The sequence below is a fragment of the Sphaeramia orbicularis genome, chromosome 24, assembly GCF_902148855.1.
Source record: "Sphaeramia orbicularis chromosome 24, fSphaOr1.1, whole genome shotgun sequence".
In the NCBI taxonomy this organism is placed as follows: Eukaryota; Metazoa; Chordata; class Actinopteri; order Kurtiformes; family Apogonidae; genus Sphaeramia; species Sphaeramia orbicularis.
In genome coordinates, this window is record NC_043979.1 from 10,391,309 (window position 1) to 10,411,706 (window position 20,398).

A 20,398-nucleotide genomic window follows, 5' to 3' on the forward strand; every position below is an offset into this window, starting at 1 on the left:
TGAGTCCATATCCATTTGTTTGTGGACAGCTACTACTTGAGACTGCCATTTTAGCCATTGCTTTCTTGCTTTATGGAGTCAGAAGTGACTGTGTACGAAAAAAGGGTGGATGTGTCGAGGAGCAAGATTTAATATTAGTCAAACGAATGTCACTGGTATCACGAACTCACTGAAAACATCAACCACACTGCTATCAAGGAAGCATCACTTTACATCTTGCCAAGTAATTTTAACAAATTTTATCTAAATGTAAGCACTCATACAGTTGTGTCTCATAATGGTAATACCAACATCATGTAATGTGTGAGAACACTATTTAGTGAACAGAATAGCTAACTGACCCTGCCATAGCCTCTTAAATGCTAACATTAGCCATAGCTATAAGGGATTTGGCTATGAAGAAATTAGGTTTGATCTAAATGCCACTTGCAGTATTTAAAAATATATGCATATACTGTACATGCTCACATTAAATGTGAACATGTGCAGTATATGCATGATATAATATTCATAACTACTCATCAAAGGTAACATTTCTATTCATTTTCTTTAAATTCCCCTATTACTTCCAAATACTGGCGATAGAAAGTAGCATGTGAGTTAAAAAAAAAAAAAAAAGGCACAGTTTCATGATATTGTCCTGTCAGATTGGCAGGACAGATGAATTTCTGTCTAATTTTAAAAAGTGTATCATTTATTTTATGGATTACTTTGTGTTTGAGATACTAAACGCCATTGACAAATGGGCAAAAGCCCCATCTTGCCCCTCTGACACACGCTTAATATTGTGTTTCTTGACTTGACCTCGTGTTTCAGTCTCTCATTCACATGAACATAACACCATCTGCTGCTGTAAGGTCTGTAGTTCAGAAAAGGTAGATCATCACTGCCACAGTTTGACACAGCAGAATGAGAGTTTTGGGCTTCGAGCCAGCACAGGTAAGTCAAAAACAACAAAGCCAGAACCTGGAGGATAGAGACAGTTTATAGATGGAGATAGCTTCCCATGTGTCTTATGTGAAAATGTCACTTGCAACAAGCAAGACCGCAGTGGAGTGTGACGAATAAATGTTGTGAGCTTTATTTTTAACACATTTTCATCACTTAATCCACTTTATCTGTGTGCTTCTATCAGTTCAGCCTTAGAGTCTCTGGCTTTGATGTTCTGTACAAGCCTACATGTTTTTTAATATACTTTAGCGTTCCCATGGTGTCTCTCTTGTTGACGTTTGGAGCTGCTTTATGAGAAGCAGAGATAAAGTCAAAGCGATGGTCCACAAGCCCAAACGGCGTGACGCTCAGATCAATATATGATTCATAAGCAGCCAGAGTTATGTATCGCCCTCTGTGGAACAAGCAGCACTGCCAGTCAAGTCCAGATTGCATCTCTATAGGAATTAGTTAATATTTAATGATGATGTTAAAAGCTTTGGTGGAATGGTGGCTGGTAGAGTCAGCATTGTAACAAGTGCTGATTTAAGCGTTTTACGATGAAAACACTCAAATCTCACAAGCAGTGACAAAAATAAATAAATTAAACAAACATATAGCTGAGTAATATCACATTCAGACTGGTACAATGACATGGGTTGAACACGCATCGGCGGTATGGCAGAATGGGTCAATGCAGGTCAGAGGACCCTCATTCCCAGCAGGGGTCAGTTGCAGGTTGACGCTCGCATCTACGTTTTCCCTGACACAGGTCGCCAGTCAGGAATTTGATTTGTTGTACTGTCAAGTGTGTGAATAAGATATATGTTCTTACGGGAAAATTGGCTGGCCGTGGTGGGATCACGCTCATTCTTCCTGGATGATTTATCACTGTTGGTGTTTGGTGTGCCACTGCCATTTATTCAAGTTCTTCATTGAACAGTTTTCATTATTGAAATATTCTGCATGTTTTGTGCAATGCCTAATGTTTGGCATTTGACTGCAAAACAAATCTATCCATGGGTATAAACAAAGTAACCTTAACCATTAGACTTCACCACTAGATGTCACTAAAGAAAAATGCTCACTGAACCTTTAAAATAATGTGACTCTCAGGTCTTAGATAGATATCTTTTGGGACCCTTCACTTATTTTATCATGCATTTGAGCACAAATAGGCCATCCTTAACTCAGGCCTTTTGTGAAATGCTGCCATTGTAACCAATCATGGTTACAGTCACCCACAGGGATTATTTGTGTGAGATTGCATTAATATTTAGAGTTTTTACCTCAGTACAAGTCCTAAATTGTCTTTTTGTCTTTTTCAGGCCAGAATGTTAGGGATAGGTGTGAATTCATAAATGAAGTAGTAGACTTTCTTTTTTTTTCTTTTTTTTTTTTTTGCGAGTTTTATCTCCCAAACATTTTTTTGTGTTTACCAAATCACATTACAGCTACACCAAAATATAACCAGTGAATTAATGAAACAAATGTACACATACTGATATGCAAAAACAGTGTTTTTTTTTCATGATCAAATTAGGTTTGCAGTCACATTTAAAACATTGTTTGTTGATGTTCAAGCATTTTTAACTCTAATGTTAAATGTTGATACGGCTACAAAGAGAGTCCTTGAATATAATAAGCAGCATATGAAAATCGTACAGTAATGAAATGAGTGGCTGATACATAGTCAGCATCAGGCCAAGGACAAGCTTGGACTATTTCTAATCTGTTCCATCTTTCATCAGATGCCAGTACGCACACGCATGCACGCACATACACATACACCAAATGAGTCATCAATAACACACTGTTCTGTGACTCCTAAAGCTCCAAACTTACCTTTTTCCTGTTTGTCCTCATTACAGAGGGAGAGACTGCGGAACATCGAGAGGATCTGTAACCTGCTGAGGAAGGTAAGCCGATGAGGAACAACTCACATCACGCTCAGGCTGTGGATCAGCTCCATAACTGGCTTTCTGTCATTAATGAGGAAAGCTCTTTACATTTCTATAAGGCTTCTGTAGTATTTGATTTTTGCATCATTTGAGATTATATTATAGCATATGTGTTTGGTGCAGGTCTGCCATCAGAAGTGGAGTTTTTTAATGAATTTTTGATTTGCACAGTGATGCTGTCTTTGTCTTCTTGCCTCATGTTGGACTGACATCAAAGGGGAGACAGAGATGGAGAGGTTCTGTGCTGTGCTCTGCAGAGCCATGCTGTCTCTTTGTGTTTCAGTGTGTTGTGTGCGTTGTCAGTTTGCCTTGAGTCCTCAGTATGAGGATGAGAACAGGCCTCCTCCCAGCCTCGATGAGACATCTGTTTCTCTCTCCACCTCTTTGAAACTCACACTGTGTTTGCATGTTTCATGCATGTGTGCATGCAAGTATGTGTATCTGTTTATGCTAGAGGTTCAGTGATTGAACAGCTGATCTTGGTGACTACTGTTGTCAACTCAAGCCCCCAGGCCACGGACTGTGGCCCCTGGGGAGCGCAAAGCGCCCATAGATACTTATGCACAGACAAATACACACATGTGTGATAACACAAAGCAGTTTACTGTACACACAGACATGTCCAGATGCTCTGTCCTTGTTGTTATAACCTACAATGGAGGGATCACTGGAGCTAACTGCACAACAGCTTAAAGGGAATATCAACTACTTTAAGAATGAATTAATCCCCCCCAAATCAATAATATTAGTTTCCAAATTTTCAAAACCTGTGATACAGTCAGCATACCATCAGAATCTACAGCAGTCCTCTGGCAATTTAAAGTGAGCCTCTGTTAAGAATCCATTCTAGAGTCTTTGTATTCTTCATCTACATTCCTTAATGCACCATTAGCAGGCTGTCACTTAGTTACCAGACACAGACACAGTTACCAGAAAAAGTAGAATTTTAGCAGTGCTTTATGGTAGCACTAAATATATTACTTTATTTAGACTTTATATTAAGAAGAGTCTCTGTGACCAGTAGGATCAGTAGGGCCAGTAGGTTTGGGGAGTGCCATTAGGAGGCCATGGATTTACATTCTGACCATCGCAATCCTAGCTCTGTGGAGAGTGAAATATATTTGGTAGGAACAGCACATCAATGAACATCTGTCCTGAGACAACATCAAATGCAAATACCCCCTGGACTGTAGCTAAAATGCTAATTTGTGTCCGTAAACTCTAGACAGGCAAGAAAAAAGCAGCAGCATTAAAACATACAAATAGAACAATAAAAGAACAATACAATAAAAATGACCAAATTTGGACATGAAAAGTGATGGGTGAGCTGATTTTAGATTACTGACATGAACCAGTAAGTTAATCAAAGAGCTTTTCTGTCAATCAAGAAACAATACATTTTGTTTAATATACAAGAGTTTCAAAATACCGGACCCAGCAGGTCAGGAAGCTGTCAATCACACCTGTCAAGCAAAGCCCCACATGGCAGACAGACGCCATTTTATTTGCCCTGTGATCTTCTTAACAGAGTAATTCCTTCAAGATTGTTTATCAGATCCCCTGTCAAAGGGTCCAAATAACATGGTTGAGACCAGACTAAAGTGGCAAAAGATACTGAATTTGCACAGTAATGTACATACAACCAAATCAAAATATTGAGCCATAGTAGGCAAAAAAAACACCCTCCATAAGGCCGAAAGACATACATATATTAAGGGTCAAACTTAGCTTTTATCAGGTGTATTTACCATTAAATTGGCTATTGTGGGTTTCCCTAATGTGTGTTTTTTTTTTTTCAATAATATTTGCTTTTTCAAATCTTTGTTACAGGGACAGGTAGGAAACTGAGCATAAACCAAAGAGCCGCTACAATATCCTCTTTTATGGGAAATGCAAAGAAAACTCAGTTAGGCAAAAGCCATTTTCCTTAAATGCAGGGCTCACTGAGACCATTACTTTGAAATTTGATATTGTGCTTTAGTGACACATATTCCTAAGCAGATTTGCAGATGGTTACTGGCACATTGTTAGATAAAGCCTGTGAGTCTGGGGTCCCAGGGCAGTTGGCTGATCTGGAGAGATTATAACCCAGCCCTATGTACAGTACAAGAATCACAACATTAACAGCACAAGGACAATCCCAAGGAAACTGAATGAATGAATTCTTAATCCTAAATATGTTAATTGACCAAACAGTAGTGGCTTTCCCATTGGACATCTGCACAAAACTTTACCAATATGTACTAAATATAAAAAAAACAGAAGTGTGTAATGTCGGGTTTCCATTAAATCACACGTGTGATGATTTTTTTTATTTATTATCATGAGATGACAAGAGAAGCCATTCCATAAACATGGCAACAAACATAAATATCACATTGATTTGTCAATATATTCATTATTATTATATATTACTCCACAACCGTACAAAATTTAAAAAGTATTCAGTTTCCTGGTGTTTTCTGTGTTTCTTTTAAAACTCTGCTTTGCTTGTTGTAACATCCGTCAACATCTGTTTTTTATTTTTATTTTTATTTATTTATTTATTTTTATTTTTTATTTTTATTAACGTGACTCTAGTTGCGGAAAAAGGTCTTTCCATTGCAGTTATTGATATACTAATTTTGCTATGCCCGAAAACCACCTCTTGCCAGTGCAAAAGCTTTTCATTGAAAAACGAGAGTTTTGGTGAAATTATCATTTTTCCATTAGGCAAATTTTTGTAGTTAAATGCGCACAATTTGAGGGTCAGTGGAAAAGCAACTAGTGAGAAACAATTTTTTTTGTAGGTGGTTGCAAACAAGAAGTGCAGAGATATGAAGTGTCCTGTCTAAACTCAACTCAAGCCGGCTGATGATATTTGTTTGGTTGTAGATCATCTGTCACAACATTATAAAGTCACAGTCCTGCTGAAATGCTGTCATGACAACTTTTTTTTTTTTCCATTTAGAGGTGACACCAGCCCCTCTAAATGATGCAACTGCTTTAAGAGAAATTCTCAACTATCATGTTCTATTACCTTTTCACTATATCATCAATATATAAGCAATGCAACAGTAGTGATCAACTCACTATAAGTGTAGTTTGATTAAGACACAGCATTTCTATCCAGCAGTCAGAACATTCCTATGGAAACAATACACTGGTTCGTCCAGTTGCATTGGTGTTACCTGGCAGGTGTTGTAGATTAACATATTGCAAGTATTTACTCATCTCGTCATGAATCTTTGATCTGAACTGGTTTAACCAGCAAAGATGCATACCTCAAAAATATCATAAATCTTTAATAAACACTGACTGACATTAATGATGCCGTTAAATCTCAGATCTAGATTGTTGCTTAGCTTCCTTTACCTTGATCATTTGATAGTCAGCATGTTACACCATTTACTACTGATGTACTACCATTTGTATCCTACAAATTGTAAAGTGTCAGGTACATCAACATTTATTGATGAGTTACCAACGTGTAAGATATCATCCGAGTTCAGGTGTTTAGCAAAACAGTTAGTGAAAAAGTCTTTTACTCTTTCTTTCATTAAACCCAAATGTGGAGTAAAGCTTAGGTTTCACCACCACCAACACTATATGATTAGTGGATGGAGGAACCATAATGTTACCCAAAGGTTTCTGAACTACTGTTTTGAAGCCAGTAATTTGTGATTTGGTCATCATCATTTTGCCTTTTTGAAGCAAGAAGTGACCATATTTGGACAAAAGAGGTGGCGCTGTGGGAATATAAGGGATCAGAGCCATCTGTGACATATCTTAGATGAGTTAATGGTAAATGCTAGTTTACTGATTTTGTAAAATGTTAAACTGGATCATATAGTCATAACATTTTTATTAAATAAAAAAGATACTCAGATAGTCAAACTCAGCAGGTGAGCAGGCTGTCACACCAATAAACAACCAGAGATATTATTAAAGGAGGACTGATTTCAACATGACCAGGCTACTTATTAGAAACAATGAACTGACTCTTATGCATTGACTTCATTTTGGAGTCAATGTCCTTGCTGGTTAGTTAAAAAACACCGCCATCACGGAACAGTTAATGGAATACACCATTATTACCACTGGTCATGTAGCTTAAATTACACCCATTTTACATAAATCACTCTCATAGCTCTTAATTTAAAGTCCATGCATTGTCACTGCACATACTATAACCGCAATTTAACATCTTACACATGGCTAGAAGATGTACATTCAGCTAGAGAGCTAACAACAAACACACTTGTAGCTTATAAAGTACTTAAATTACAGAAAATGGCAGTAACTAATTAATAAATATCAGACGAAGTCAGAAGGTACAAATGCTAATGATGGCCATGAAGTAAAGTCAGTAACTAATGAGATCTGAGACGGATCAGTCGCATAACAGAGCTTCCTATTGCCCTTGTTTTCCATTGTTTTATAACAGCTTATTAATGATTTATAAAGTGGTTGTAACTGAAATAATAACATATTATGAACATTATAAATCCTTTAGAATGCTACTCTTATTGGAAGATATGGTTTGCTTTAAATATAATTTATGTATTCTGTATGAAGTGGAAGCCATTGTTTCGTGATTCAAGAAGAGCAAAGAAAAACAGATATAGAATATAGCCCTGCCAAATATATCAAGTGACAATATTCTTTTTCATATTCACTATAAACATGCACAAAATGATGATGCATGATGTGCATTTCATTACTCTCTTGCATACTGTGTCTGTCAGTCCTGATGCACGAGGATCTGCTGCATTGTGCACGTTTTTTTTCCCTTACTTTCTCCCGAGCTCCTCTTTGCTATTCTAAACTATTCAGCTGCCTCCAACTGGCACAGTAACAGCACGGTGGTCCTTATTGATTTGGTTAAAAGCTCTGGCTGTGTTTCCTTATGTTGGCATACCTATTTGATAGTTTTCACTACAGACACACATACACATGCAGTCATATGGACACGTGCCATTTTTGTTCTCACTGGAGTGTGTTGTGTTCTGATTGGGTTTTTTGGAAGGCTGCAAACCAATGCAGATGACAATAGCTAGAGGGGATATACTGTGTTCTTTACTCTCCACTGTGTTTGTGTGTTATTCATTAGATGTGCAGTCTTGTGGCTTGAAGCAATGAGCCGGCACGTTGTCACAGCAACTAAGCAAACCTGAGTGTACTCATTAGTGCTCTTCCCTCCTTTATTTTTGGGTCTGTCTTCCTCTCTCTTCTCTGTTGTATCAGCCCCCCTCTCCTTCTTTTTTTGTCGTCCCTCCCTCGCTCCACATTTTACTAAGTGTGGTAATGAGTAGGTGACAGAGTATGAGCACAGCACCTTATAGATGCCAAGGTCCCCCCCCCCCCCCCCTTTTTTTAACCACTACGCTATCTTGGAAATTAAACTTTTCCAATCTTGTGTCTTTAGATGATTATCAAATCAACGAATATTCCAGAAAATAATCCTTGATTATCTTTGAACAGTAACATGTCCACAATGTCACAAAAGCAAGGTGCTTTTTGAAGCTCTGACAGCAAATGACTGACTGAACATAATGAAAAAGCTGCAAATGCCATCAGTGATTTCAGGTCTTTACAATTGTCCAGGTTACAGTCATGTAGTACCTGTTTATCTGTATAGCTGTAGCGACAACTGCAGCTTAAAATTAAAGTCTGGCTCCAACTGACTTCCACGGGGGGGTGTATAATGCTGCTAGACATGGGAATTGTTGCAGATTCCTTCAATAACAGTTTTCCGGCTGTGTGTGGTCAGTTGTAGTGTGAAGAAACGTAGAATTTAACTGCACAACAGCTGGTAACAGTGATGACAAAAAGAGGTAGGACAAGTTAGGGAAGGATACATAATTACTTAAAGACCCAATCAGGCATCAAATTCAGGAATATGCATTGTAACGCAACAATAGGGTTTCCAAACTAAATAGAGGTCAGCTGAATTTACAAAATTCTCTATTTAAGGGAGGTCAAAAAGCAAGGGGTATAACAGCAGAAAATGGCATTTACACTTTTTTTTTTTTTTTTTACATAGCTAAGGCTTGCTAATTGATGTGAACAGTGGACCTCACAGACTCTCCAAAGGTGAATGTACTATGTATTGAAAAAAAGGGATGATTATTGGTGATTATTAGCTTTATATATATGTAAAAGTTTCAATATACTTTACATTTGAGGTTACATGTAAAGCCAAGAAAGCAGAAGAGAAGACTTGAGCCAACTACAGAAGTAAAATTCCCCCTTACTGCTTTCCTGATATATGATATAGTTAAGAATTCCAACATAAATTGTTGGTTTGATGTTTAATCTACTATTTCCATGTTCCCTGAATCCCTGATTTAAATGCTACAGATCTTACTGCATTTTACAGATTTAATCCCGGTAACAGGTCCCAATTCATCAGACTATATAGAATGTGAACAGTCATTGTACATGTCACTGGAGTACTGGATCACAGAGGTTAAGTCCTCTGGGATTCCTTCTTTCTGAACATAGCCCCTCAGGCTGCTGCTTAAGAGGCTGAACCTTATTTTAATTAATCAAGAAAACAGAGCTGATCAAAGTAGGAGCCGGCTGCTCTCAAACTTGTTTTGATGAAGAATGTTTCATTAACATGCACTTGATTTGATCAAAGTTGAACCACAAAGTTGTTAAAGTTACCTTTAGCTGATCACTCCATCACTCAGGCAGCTTTTGATCATTTAGTTGCTGATGTGTGCTTTTATCATCTGATTTTACTAAATGTAGCTCAAAATTTTCTAGGATCTTCAAACACAACTTCATGTTGCTTGTACAAAACAAGAAGTATCAGCACCTGAGTGGAACATCTTCAGAAGAGTCTTAAACCATTTCAGAGACAACCCACAACATATCCTGAAGCAGTCATGACACACCTTCAGGTTTTTAAATAACATATCAATGTTATGTAACCAATTTCGTGATGAATACTTTACTCAAGTGTACACTCAAACTGTCATCTGCCACCTGCTGACAGTATAATGAAATGATAAAACAAAACCTGTAAATTCAATAGAATATATAATATATCTGTCATTGTACAACGAAATCAAAAAGTGTGATCCTTAAAGGTATACATTCATCTGACATAAAAACATTGTAAAAAAACAAACAAACAAAAAAAAAAAATCAGGTGGATCCACTGTCCTCAAACCATAATCCCATCATGAAGTTCTATCTTTTATTAGCAACATTCCATTAATTATGGGTGTTTCATAACCTGTAGCTTTTTAAGTGTCAATCTACATCTTCATTAAAAACAGTTTAAACTCATGTTTGAGTCCTGATGAATGGCCCTGGCAAGTTTTAAGACATTTTCTCAGTCCATTCTTGAGATATCACATTTTAAATGTAATGGGGACCAACCAATAGACATGGATGTTTAAAATGAACAGTGTGATATTTCTTCTAACTTGCTGGTGCTTCAAAGTTATTATACAACTACTAGATAATTTGACTTTTTTTTAATTCAGTACTGGGTAGAACAAGATCTTTCCCCAACATTGTGGTTCTTTGATTATCAACCAGTCAAACTGACAGAATTTACCAAAGCTTGAAACATATTAATGTACATATCTCAACAACAGAATAAATCAAATGATATATACTAGGGATGCACCGATACCGATATGAGTATTGGCATCGGCTCCAATACTCAGTGTGTGTACTCGTACTCGTACTTGTAAAAGGCATCCGATACAAATGCACCGATGCCACTTACGGCCGTGTGACATTCACAGTTCAGTGCAGCAGGTACGCGGCGGTGGAATAATGTATGGGGAGTGTGAAGAGTGTCGAGATTTTTCAAAATAAATGACGGTGATAAAAGTAACGCTGACTGCAAGTAACGTTACAGACACAGACAGATACAGACGCAGCGTTCTGTCCGTCCTCTGCGTACATTCCATCCATTTACCAGGTGCTTGCGGATGCATAAATAGAATGAGAATACCAGTGGGTGCAGACCATGCCACCAACAGAAGTGAAAATGAAACTTATCGCTCATTTCTCTTTTCTCTACCTGCTGAAGCTTCACTTTTAAACCTTACTAGAGAAAACGGTGAAATATTAGTATCACATTAGTGTTACTTCTGTTGTCTCCATGTTTGTTATTACTGACTTTCTTCTTCTTCTTCTCAAAAAACTTTACTCTTCTTCATGGTATTTGTCCAGTATGGTTAATTAAGAGTGGTGCCCCCTGGTGATTTAATTGAGAAACGCTCATTCCAACACATTAAATGTCAGTAGCAGCACTTTGTTCCAGTCAAACTAATGGTAGCGACAATAAAGCACATTTACAAAAGGAACTAAGAACTGGAATGGGATTATTAAGTACTCGTATCGGTACTCGGTATTGGCAAGTACTCAAATAAGTAATCGTACTCCTACTCGGTCTGGAAAAAAGTGGTATCGGTGCATTCCTAATATATACATACATGCATACATACATACATACATACATACATAATATTTGTATAACTAAAGTCACATGATGTTTGAAAAATACTGCAGCGTTTTACATTTAGGCTGTGGTTTGGTTTGGTTAATCGCACAGAAAACAACATGGTTAGGGGTAGGAAAAGACCATAGTTCAGGCTAAAGTTAGAAAACATAAAGCTTTAAGGCTAATCTTGCTTTATTATCCCCGTAGGGAAATTCAGTCTCTGCATTTTATTCATACTAATACACACACAGTACCTAGAATTAGCATTAGTAGTTAGCATTACCACATAGCACACGTTTGGAGCAGTGAGCTGCCTTTGAAGTATTATAGTTTTTCTGGTGAGGAAAAAGTACATTAATTGCAATAATTAGACAAGTGCTCTTGTGCTGTGTTATGCAGCCATTGCAGTTATTGAAAATAGAAAAAAATGTACAGTAAAAAATGTTTCCCCCAATTTACATCTCAAACATTTGCTCAGAATGATATACAAACTGATTTTGTAACTTCTAATGAATTCTTTCACATCACTGTGGGAAATTTGTTGAAAATCTGTTGCATATTAAATGAACTTTAAGCTGTAATTACTTTTTTTATATATATATATTTTCATAAGAGGATAAATGTCACTGAATTAAAACAGTAAGGATTTTTCTCCCCCTGTCAACTTTGGGTAAAAAAAAAAGTTACAACAATCCCTGTTTATTAATTATCTCTCTCTAAAGAAACAGAAGAAATATGACAGTGGGACAAATTGTATATTATTATGTTCAGCAGAGCTTTAATATGGAGAATACAGTAAGATATACACATGTGCAGTAGATTATAAGCAAATGGTGTTCCTGTTAGACATGAAAACAACAGCGGATGCATTTGGAGTTCTGTGCAGATAAAAGGCTTCATGTGATTTCCTGTGTGTGATCCCTCATGCAGGAATAGTGTAAGTTTTCTGTCAGTCACAGTAATGAGCTTATAAGTGAAACACGGGGCTTCCTTGATCCCAGTTACCGGGAAAACAGGTGAGAAGAGAAGTGAAGAAGAAGGACAGGATGAGCAGCAGGTACAGTAAAAGACATAACTGGAAGAAAGGTGGTAGACGTTGGAGGAGGGAGAGAAGGAAGACAGGTAACAAAAAGGGGGAAGGGTGGGCTGGATTTTTCTTCACAAGAAAAGAGCAACTGCTGAGAGGGAAATGAATATTAATGACTTTCTGTAGGACTTGGACTATAAAACAACACAGATTTTCATGGTGGAATCTCTCCCATATCCTCCTGCAGCTCTTGAGGAGTGTGGAAGCTGGTTTGGATGTGAAAGACTTTACTGTTCTATTCCAGATGTTACTCTGCTCACTTGCTAATGTGTCTCAGGTGAACACATTAGGTGATTCATTAAAAGTTTGCTGCACAATGCCTTTGCTGGAAAATTCCGTAATAGTCTAGACTCCTACACCTTCTCTTGGCCATGTTTCAAGGCTGTAGAAAGTCATGATAGAGTGTTTGACTCAGTTACATAGATGAGGTACATATCATTAACCTCATAGCATACTGTAAGTGCCTAACTCATACACAAATGGACAAAAGTACTAGGACACGTTGAATTCAGGTGTTTCTTTTCTAACAGGAGTCTGGGCTGCAAAACAATAATGTCAAATATCATGTATAGTTTTATATTGTGATATTATTATTATAATATTAATGTTTATATGTCAAATCAGCATAAACATGACATCTTACAGCTGTAGACATGATGTGTCCCAATATTTTTGTCCATATAGTTTGTAAACATCAATATCTCTTTAATGTTTAATGGGATTTTTCTTCTTAAAGCTATACCTACTGATGTGGCATTTCTCACATCACTTAGTAAAAGTTTGAACATGAACAACCCGCCTCCCTCCAAAGCCCCGCCCACTTCCCCTTGCCTGAGCTGTGACGCTCGCCTCCTCTCACCTGATGCGCGCGGAGGAAGCAGAGGGGCAGGTCCGGTCCACTTCGGTGTGTCCGCAGACCCCTCCCTCAGTAATCAGATGCATCCTCCACCTGCCGCGGGCCCGCGGCCCCTGTTCCATCAGTAGACCCTGTATTTAAGGGTCTGGTCTGTGCGGTACTGGGTCAGTGTCCTCACTGCACCACGGAGATGAGATGCCCAGGCGACGGGCGCGCGCACTGTGAACGCGTGGCCTCCGCGAATTTTTCCGTGGACATTTGAGGTTTCATAGTCCATACATTTATCATCCTACATAATCCTACACTGTGTGACACCAAGTACATGTACCTGTATGAGTCCCACGGTCACAAAAGCTGAGCTTTATGCAGACCTGTTCAGTCCAGTACAGCTGACTTCCAGACTTTTATCTCCATCCTTCATTCATCAGACTCCTGTTTGTTCTCCTTAGTTGTTGTTTCTGTTAATAAATCTGTTTATTCCCTTCCACATGTGCATGTCAGTTCTATCCATACACATCCTAGAAAGACTGTGGTCAGTAACAGGAGAAGCAGCGCGAGTGATGCGTCAGATTCAGAGGTACCCGTATAGGATGTGGGACAGCGATAATGGATCGGATGCTGGACGGCCGTAATGGATGATTGACAGGAGGCTCAGCCAGGTTCGGCCAATTATTTTATTCGGACCGACTAAAATGATTGGTCAGACTTTTATCAGAAATATACGAGAATTAAACATTTTTGAGTTTCAATACCTGGTGGATTTCTTTTACATTTTAGTTTAACACGCTTATTAGGAGCATTTTAAGATGACAAAAGAAAAGTGTAAAAATGCCACATCATACGGTATAGCTTTAAGTGAGATGTGAAGAAAGCAGATGGTTAATTGTAGAAAATGATTGTTTAGTCACAGCATGAAAAATATTTTAGAAATTTAGAGGTAGAACATTTAAAATCATAGTCAAGGATAAAAAGAAGATTTTTTTTTTTTTTTTTTAAATGAATGTTGTGAGAAATTAAGTAAAAACTATCTCTGAGGCATTTTGGAAGCTAAGAAAACAATTTAAACCAAAATAACCAATGAAATGCAATTATATTTATCCCAATGTAAAACTATATTATGATATTTATCAAAAGTTTTGTATCCGAGACCCCTGTTAGAAAAGAAGCACCTAAATTAAATGTGTCCAAATACTTTCGTCCATATAGTGTATGACTTAAGCAATTATGTGTGATGTGCTTTGTTAGTCTGGCTACTTTGCACTTTGGTATTCGATGATATAAATACGTAGGGAGACATAAAAATTCCTACTCAGTGGATAAGAAGTCACTGACAGTGTTTCAAACTACAGTGGGAACAAATTGAAGTTACGTAGTCTGTTGTCTATAAACACTGGCTGGCTGCAGGTTTGGAGCACTTCCATTGTAGTGACTGGTTGTAGCGTTTTTTGTTTGCAGATGTTTTCTTGGTTTGCATCGTTTCTTTATTTGCAGAGCATTTGATGATTTTGCATTTGTTTTTGTTTCTTGCAGTGCATTTTTTAATTTGCACCACATTCCTCTTTTGGTACCTCGTTTAGACTGGTGTGTAAATTTGCACAAGGGAGTAGGTTTGATTTTGACATTGGTGGGGACACAAAAGTGCTCAAAGGCAGTACTCCTGAAAATTGATGGGTTTTTTTGCATTTGCAATCATAATTTCATGTCATGTAGAGCTGATCAAACAAGCAAACAATCATAGCCAGAAAAAAAAAATCAGTAATTGACATGTTTAGAATGCATATCTGAATATCTAAAGACAACACAAGAATTTAATGCATTCTGCAATGTTATTTGCATGACTAACGTATCCATTATTATTTAACCTCACCTGTGAATTTACAACCTCTCCTCCTCTATCTCCTTCAGCTTCTCCTCCTCTACCTCCTCCTGCCTCTCTACTGTATGTCACCTGACATAAATATGTTGATGCATGACATATGAACAGATTAGGGATACAGTGATGATAGAGTTTGATGGTACAGTTATTGCCTGAGCAAAAAAGGCTTTTACTTTCAATTATTACCTTATAAATTTTTTCCCTAAAAATATGGATAAAATCACATCTAGAATCCCATTTAGAATCTGAGGTTTCATTGTATTTTCCCCACTAATTTTCTTTATTTATGTTTTTTAAACAGTTGCTCTCTTCCATAGAAATACATGAAAATAAGTAAAATAACATTTAAAAGAGTGTATCTGTTTGCATTAAATATTATCTTTTATTCAATATCTATTGTTGAGCCTCTGCAGTTCTATATCCTTGAAGTAACTTACATTTTGACTCCTAAAGAAGTGTCTTCTGTCCAGTTTTCTTTTCTTTGACATCCTTCATATCCTAATTACCAAGCACACGCACGGATGCGCGCAACCAGACATACTGATATTAAAATCCATCTACCTGATGTGACTCAAGCAGAACAAATGCCAAATATATTGACAACTTATGCTAGGTGCAACTGTCTAACTAGCAAGTTCCTTTTACGAGTAGATGGAGTGACAGCGGGGACGGCCAATCACATGTATGTTAGCAAAACCGCAGAGCCAATCGGAGAGCGATATTTAAGTTAGAGGTGGGACTTCCAGCAGAGGCTGACGATTAACCCTTTGTGTGCCATAATCATTGACTAAATACTATGGACAGTGGTTGTATTGATAGTGAGTACACAGTAGTGGCTGGATATTGGTAGGGACGTATCCCTAGCATCCCTACCCAGTTCTACACCCTTGAAATTGCATCATTTCTGTACTTACAGCTGTTTTTTCTTAACTGAGATGCACTGGGCCATTGCAATGTGTTTGGCCTTTGTCGGCCACCGTAAAATGCAGCCAGAATGCAACGAAATACAATTTACATCTCAGGGTGAAAACTATCTGGACATCATGGGTTTGGAGCCTCTGTCTGAACAAATTACGGATGTTTTGAGGACAAAGTCAGAGAGGCCAGATTGAGATAGTTTGCACATATGCAGAGGACAGTTAGTGAATATATTGGCAAGATTTTTATGTTGTTTTTTTTTTTTTTTCATAATTTGCTACCTCTGCAGCTTTAACAACTCAAGGTATTAACTGAACTGCCAAAGAAGACACATATATTTATAGATAATATGGAAACAACTACAGTAAAAGTTTACATCTACCCAATAAAAAATGTCAATGTCCAGCAAATGGACTTGTATTTACTGTAGTACAGACACAGTATTTGTGTTTCACTAAACAGTAAATGTCTCAAACAGATTTTTAAAATAGAGTTGTACATTATTATATGTCTCTACTCTTTGCATGAATATAAACTCTGATGGTCAGCCTGCTACAGGAAGTTAAATCAGTGTGGATTCAAGCCTAGGGCAAAAAAAAGCCAATCTGAATATTTTATAATTAGTCATGAGGTGTGCTTGGTTAACTGTTTCACTGGGATGTGGATACAGCTCTACTGTAGAACATGATATGTTTTAGTAAGTGTGTAATACCTGTGTGACTTACCTCAATTCTTTCTGATAGATACAGCACTGAGACATCATTTAAAAGAATGCAGTACAGTCATTCCTTGAAATCCTTATAAAACTGCAGTGATGTTTACATAAGAAACTGCTTAGTCAGTATAACAGGGCATATTATTATATTTTCATCATAAAAAGAACAGCTCTTAAATTTTGTTATAACCACATGATATGTTATGTAAAAATTGGATTTAAGCTGACTTTTACAAATTGTTCCAAATTGAGGTTGTTATCATGCAGTGAAATCATGTGATATTATTACAAAAAGCTGATTGGAAGAAACATGTTCAAAATGAAATATTTGCACCTAATTTGCATACATTGCCTTTTATTCTTAAAATGAATACCATTCATCCGTCCGTCCATCACCTGGCCAGTATATAAACTGCCTCCATTCACTCACCCAGTTCCAGATTGTTCAGCAAGTATCTGGAAAAGAACTATTATCACTACTAAGTGCTCCTCATTACCCTAGTAAAACTCCTGCCTTCCTGTTTCTTGTGTTACAGCCAAGATTTATTAAAGACTGTTCGGACTCTCATCTGAGAGACTGTAGTCCCTTTTCCATTGACCCTCAAAGTGCATGAATGTAATTTGTGCAAAAAAATTTACCTAATGGAAACTATGACAATTTCACTAAAACTTTTGTTTTTCGATTAAAAGTTTTTGTGTTGGCAAGAGGTGTTTTTTTGTGTGTAGCGTAATTGGTATATCATGCAAAACTGCAATGGAAAGACCTTTTTCTGAAACAGAAAAACAGATGTTACAACAAGCGAAGAAGAGTTTTAAAAGAAACATGGCCGGTATATGTGGACACACCAGGAAACTGAATAATTTTTTAATTTAGTACGGGATAGAGGGGTAATATATAATAATAATAATAATAATGAATATTTTTGTAAATCCACACAATATTTACATTCATCGCTATGTCTATGGATTGACTTTGTGTCATCTCGCGATAGTAAATAAACAAATCATCGCATTTGTGATTTAATGGAAAAACCAACATTACGCACTTCTGTTTTTTCCACATTTAGTAAATGTTGGTAAAGTTTAATGCATCCATCCATCCAATGAATTTGCTTTCAGACCTCTCTTTCTCCCCTTGTAAATGTTTTATATTAAAGCATTTTATTACTTGTCATTTTCTTTATTTTGACCAATTTTAATTGTATTTTACTCTTTTGTCAATTTGTTACATTTACTATTATGCAATTTTGCAATTCATCATTGGTTGTTTTAATGTGACTCAATATCACTGCACATCTACACTCACAGAAATATTTAACCCTAACTTTTAAAATTTATGTAATTTTATAACATGACTAATTCCCATTTACTTTTTTTTTTTTTTTAGATAATTTTGACACAAACCTACCAAATAAACCTTACATGATGCATATGCATAGTGTAATAAAGCCTATTTATTTGAAATGCATAATCCTCAGGTTTATGTATGTAGTATTAATAAAGTATAATTATTCTAAATTAATAATGAGTGTATTTATTTAAAATACATAGAGTTTATTGTTTGAATTGCATAATAATCAGGTTACCTGTACAAGATAAATACCATATATTTGTTTGAATTACATGTTATTTATGCTTATGTAATAAACCAAATTAATCAAAATGCATCACATTTATGTAATATTTTCCATTCAGTACAAACAATCTTAATGACCACCAAAAAAAAAAAAAAAAAAACTTTACAGATACACATTTATCAAACGGGTGTTTCCCTGAAGCACCCTTCAAGAACTAAGGGATTGTTTAAATACAAGGTCCTGTCTGGGAAAAAAAGAAGAAAAATCAGGTAGGGGCTGTGTAAATGCATTATTACCAGTCACTGGAGCAATTTGAGTTTCAGTGCCTGTACTTTTGGTGAAAGCTTGGTTGAGTCCAGGTCCATCAGGATTTTCTGGTACACCTCGAATGTATGCTTCAGGCTTTTTGGATAGCTCAAGATTAGTTTGTACATCAGTCCATAAAGCATCACACATGCATGGCTGACACTCTGCAGGTTACGGAGAACTTCCACGCCTTTCAGCACAACACCGACATCAGCAAAGCATCCATCAGAACCATGACCCTCTGCTCGAACTGTACAGATGCCCATGGTCTCCTCTGCAATGTCCTATAGATTCAATGCCCTGGAATATTAAGAGAACAGAACAATGGGCTGTGTGACCCTAACCTTGACCACCAAAATCTAAGTAGCTCATCCTTAGGCCAACTGAGTGTTAATTTGAAGATATTTCTTTAAGGCACTGTATATATGTGTTCATGAGAATGAGATGGATGCAAGTTCAAGGCAACAATGACCTAAAGACCTTTGATCACCTCCTAAAGAAAAAGAAAAGGGAAAGACAAGGATGCATTTTGTGTTCTTGTTAACACAGCCTACTCTCAAATTGTGCACTTTTCTATCAAGGTGACAACAATTAAAAATGTGACAGTTATCCTTTAAAGTAGTAGTCTTGTTCTCACATGTTTATGGGTTGATCCTCCACTGAGGGTAAGGTTCTGTGCTTCTTTAAGATGGAGGGATTTCCGGGGAGACTGCAGAGACTGTTCTTTTCCCAATGAAGCCTTTGACCCGCCATAAAAAAATGCAGTTAACAAAACACAAACTAAAAATACGTAGATATATAAAAATACAGAACCAGGAAGCCCCGTTGATTTTGTTCAGAGATCAGTGATGTAAATAAATAGCCAGTAGCTGTAAGAGTCAAATAAGAAACTGTTCATTGATGCAGGGAAAATGGATTGAAGGAAAGAAGGCAAACCTCTCTAACTCCCTCTCCCTCTCTTCTACCCTCCGCCATCTCTACTCACCTCCTCTCTCTTTCCAAACCTTCTCACTCATGCCATCCTCTCTCTCTCTCCTTCTTACCCTCCTCACTGGGATAACAGACTTGATGCACAAGCTCCACTACTTCCTGACAGGAAGATCTTTATTTCCTGTATATACTATAAGTTTAAGTGATTAATCAGGTGTGTAGTACTACGCTTGAATATTGTGCACTATTCTGCCAATGTGACAACAATTAAAAATCTGACAATTATCCTTTAAAGTAGTAGTCTTGTTCTCACATGTTTGAATTGAGCCTGGGCACACCCAGCATGCACCTGGTACATTACTTGAAACAATAGTATGGTACGGGAAATAAAGATGCAGTCTTTCAGTCAGAAAGTAGTGGAGTGTGTGCATCAAGTCTGTTAAGTCTAAAGTTGACTCACATTGTGCTTTGCCCAGTTTTTTGCTACCTAGTGACAAAACTTGACCATGTGATGTAATCAACAGGGGAGGTGCTGGACAGCATTGAAAAGTTGAAATGATTCAATTTTTCAGCACCCGTAAAAAAAGTAAGCTGTCTTACATTGGCCTATGAGGGGACAGTAAGAGTAAGAGGAGGGTTGTAGGGAGGATGATAGGGAAGAGAAAGGACCAACTTTTCCCTATCCTAACCTTCTCTCTGCCTTTACCCCTTACCTGTTGGAAACACCCCCTTCTAGTCAATAGATTCAGCTCCAACAGCAAAAATAATTCATGCTTCCAACTACACTGCT

General features: G+C 37.2%; 1 protein-coding gene across 1 annotated transcript in view; it reads left to right on the plus strand.

The window, feature by feature from the left end:
• cnih3 (cornichon family AMPA receptor auxiliary protein 3) overlaps window positions 1-20,398 on the plus strand; it is a 131,080-nt gene that overhangs the window by 55,044 nt on the left and 55,638 nt on the right. The window contains 1 exon segment of the mRNA XM_030128581.1: window positions 2,802-2,849. Within this exon segment, the coding sequence (XP_029984441.1) occupies window positions 2,802-2,849 (48 nt within the window).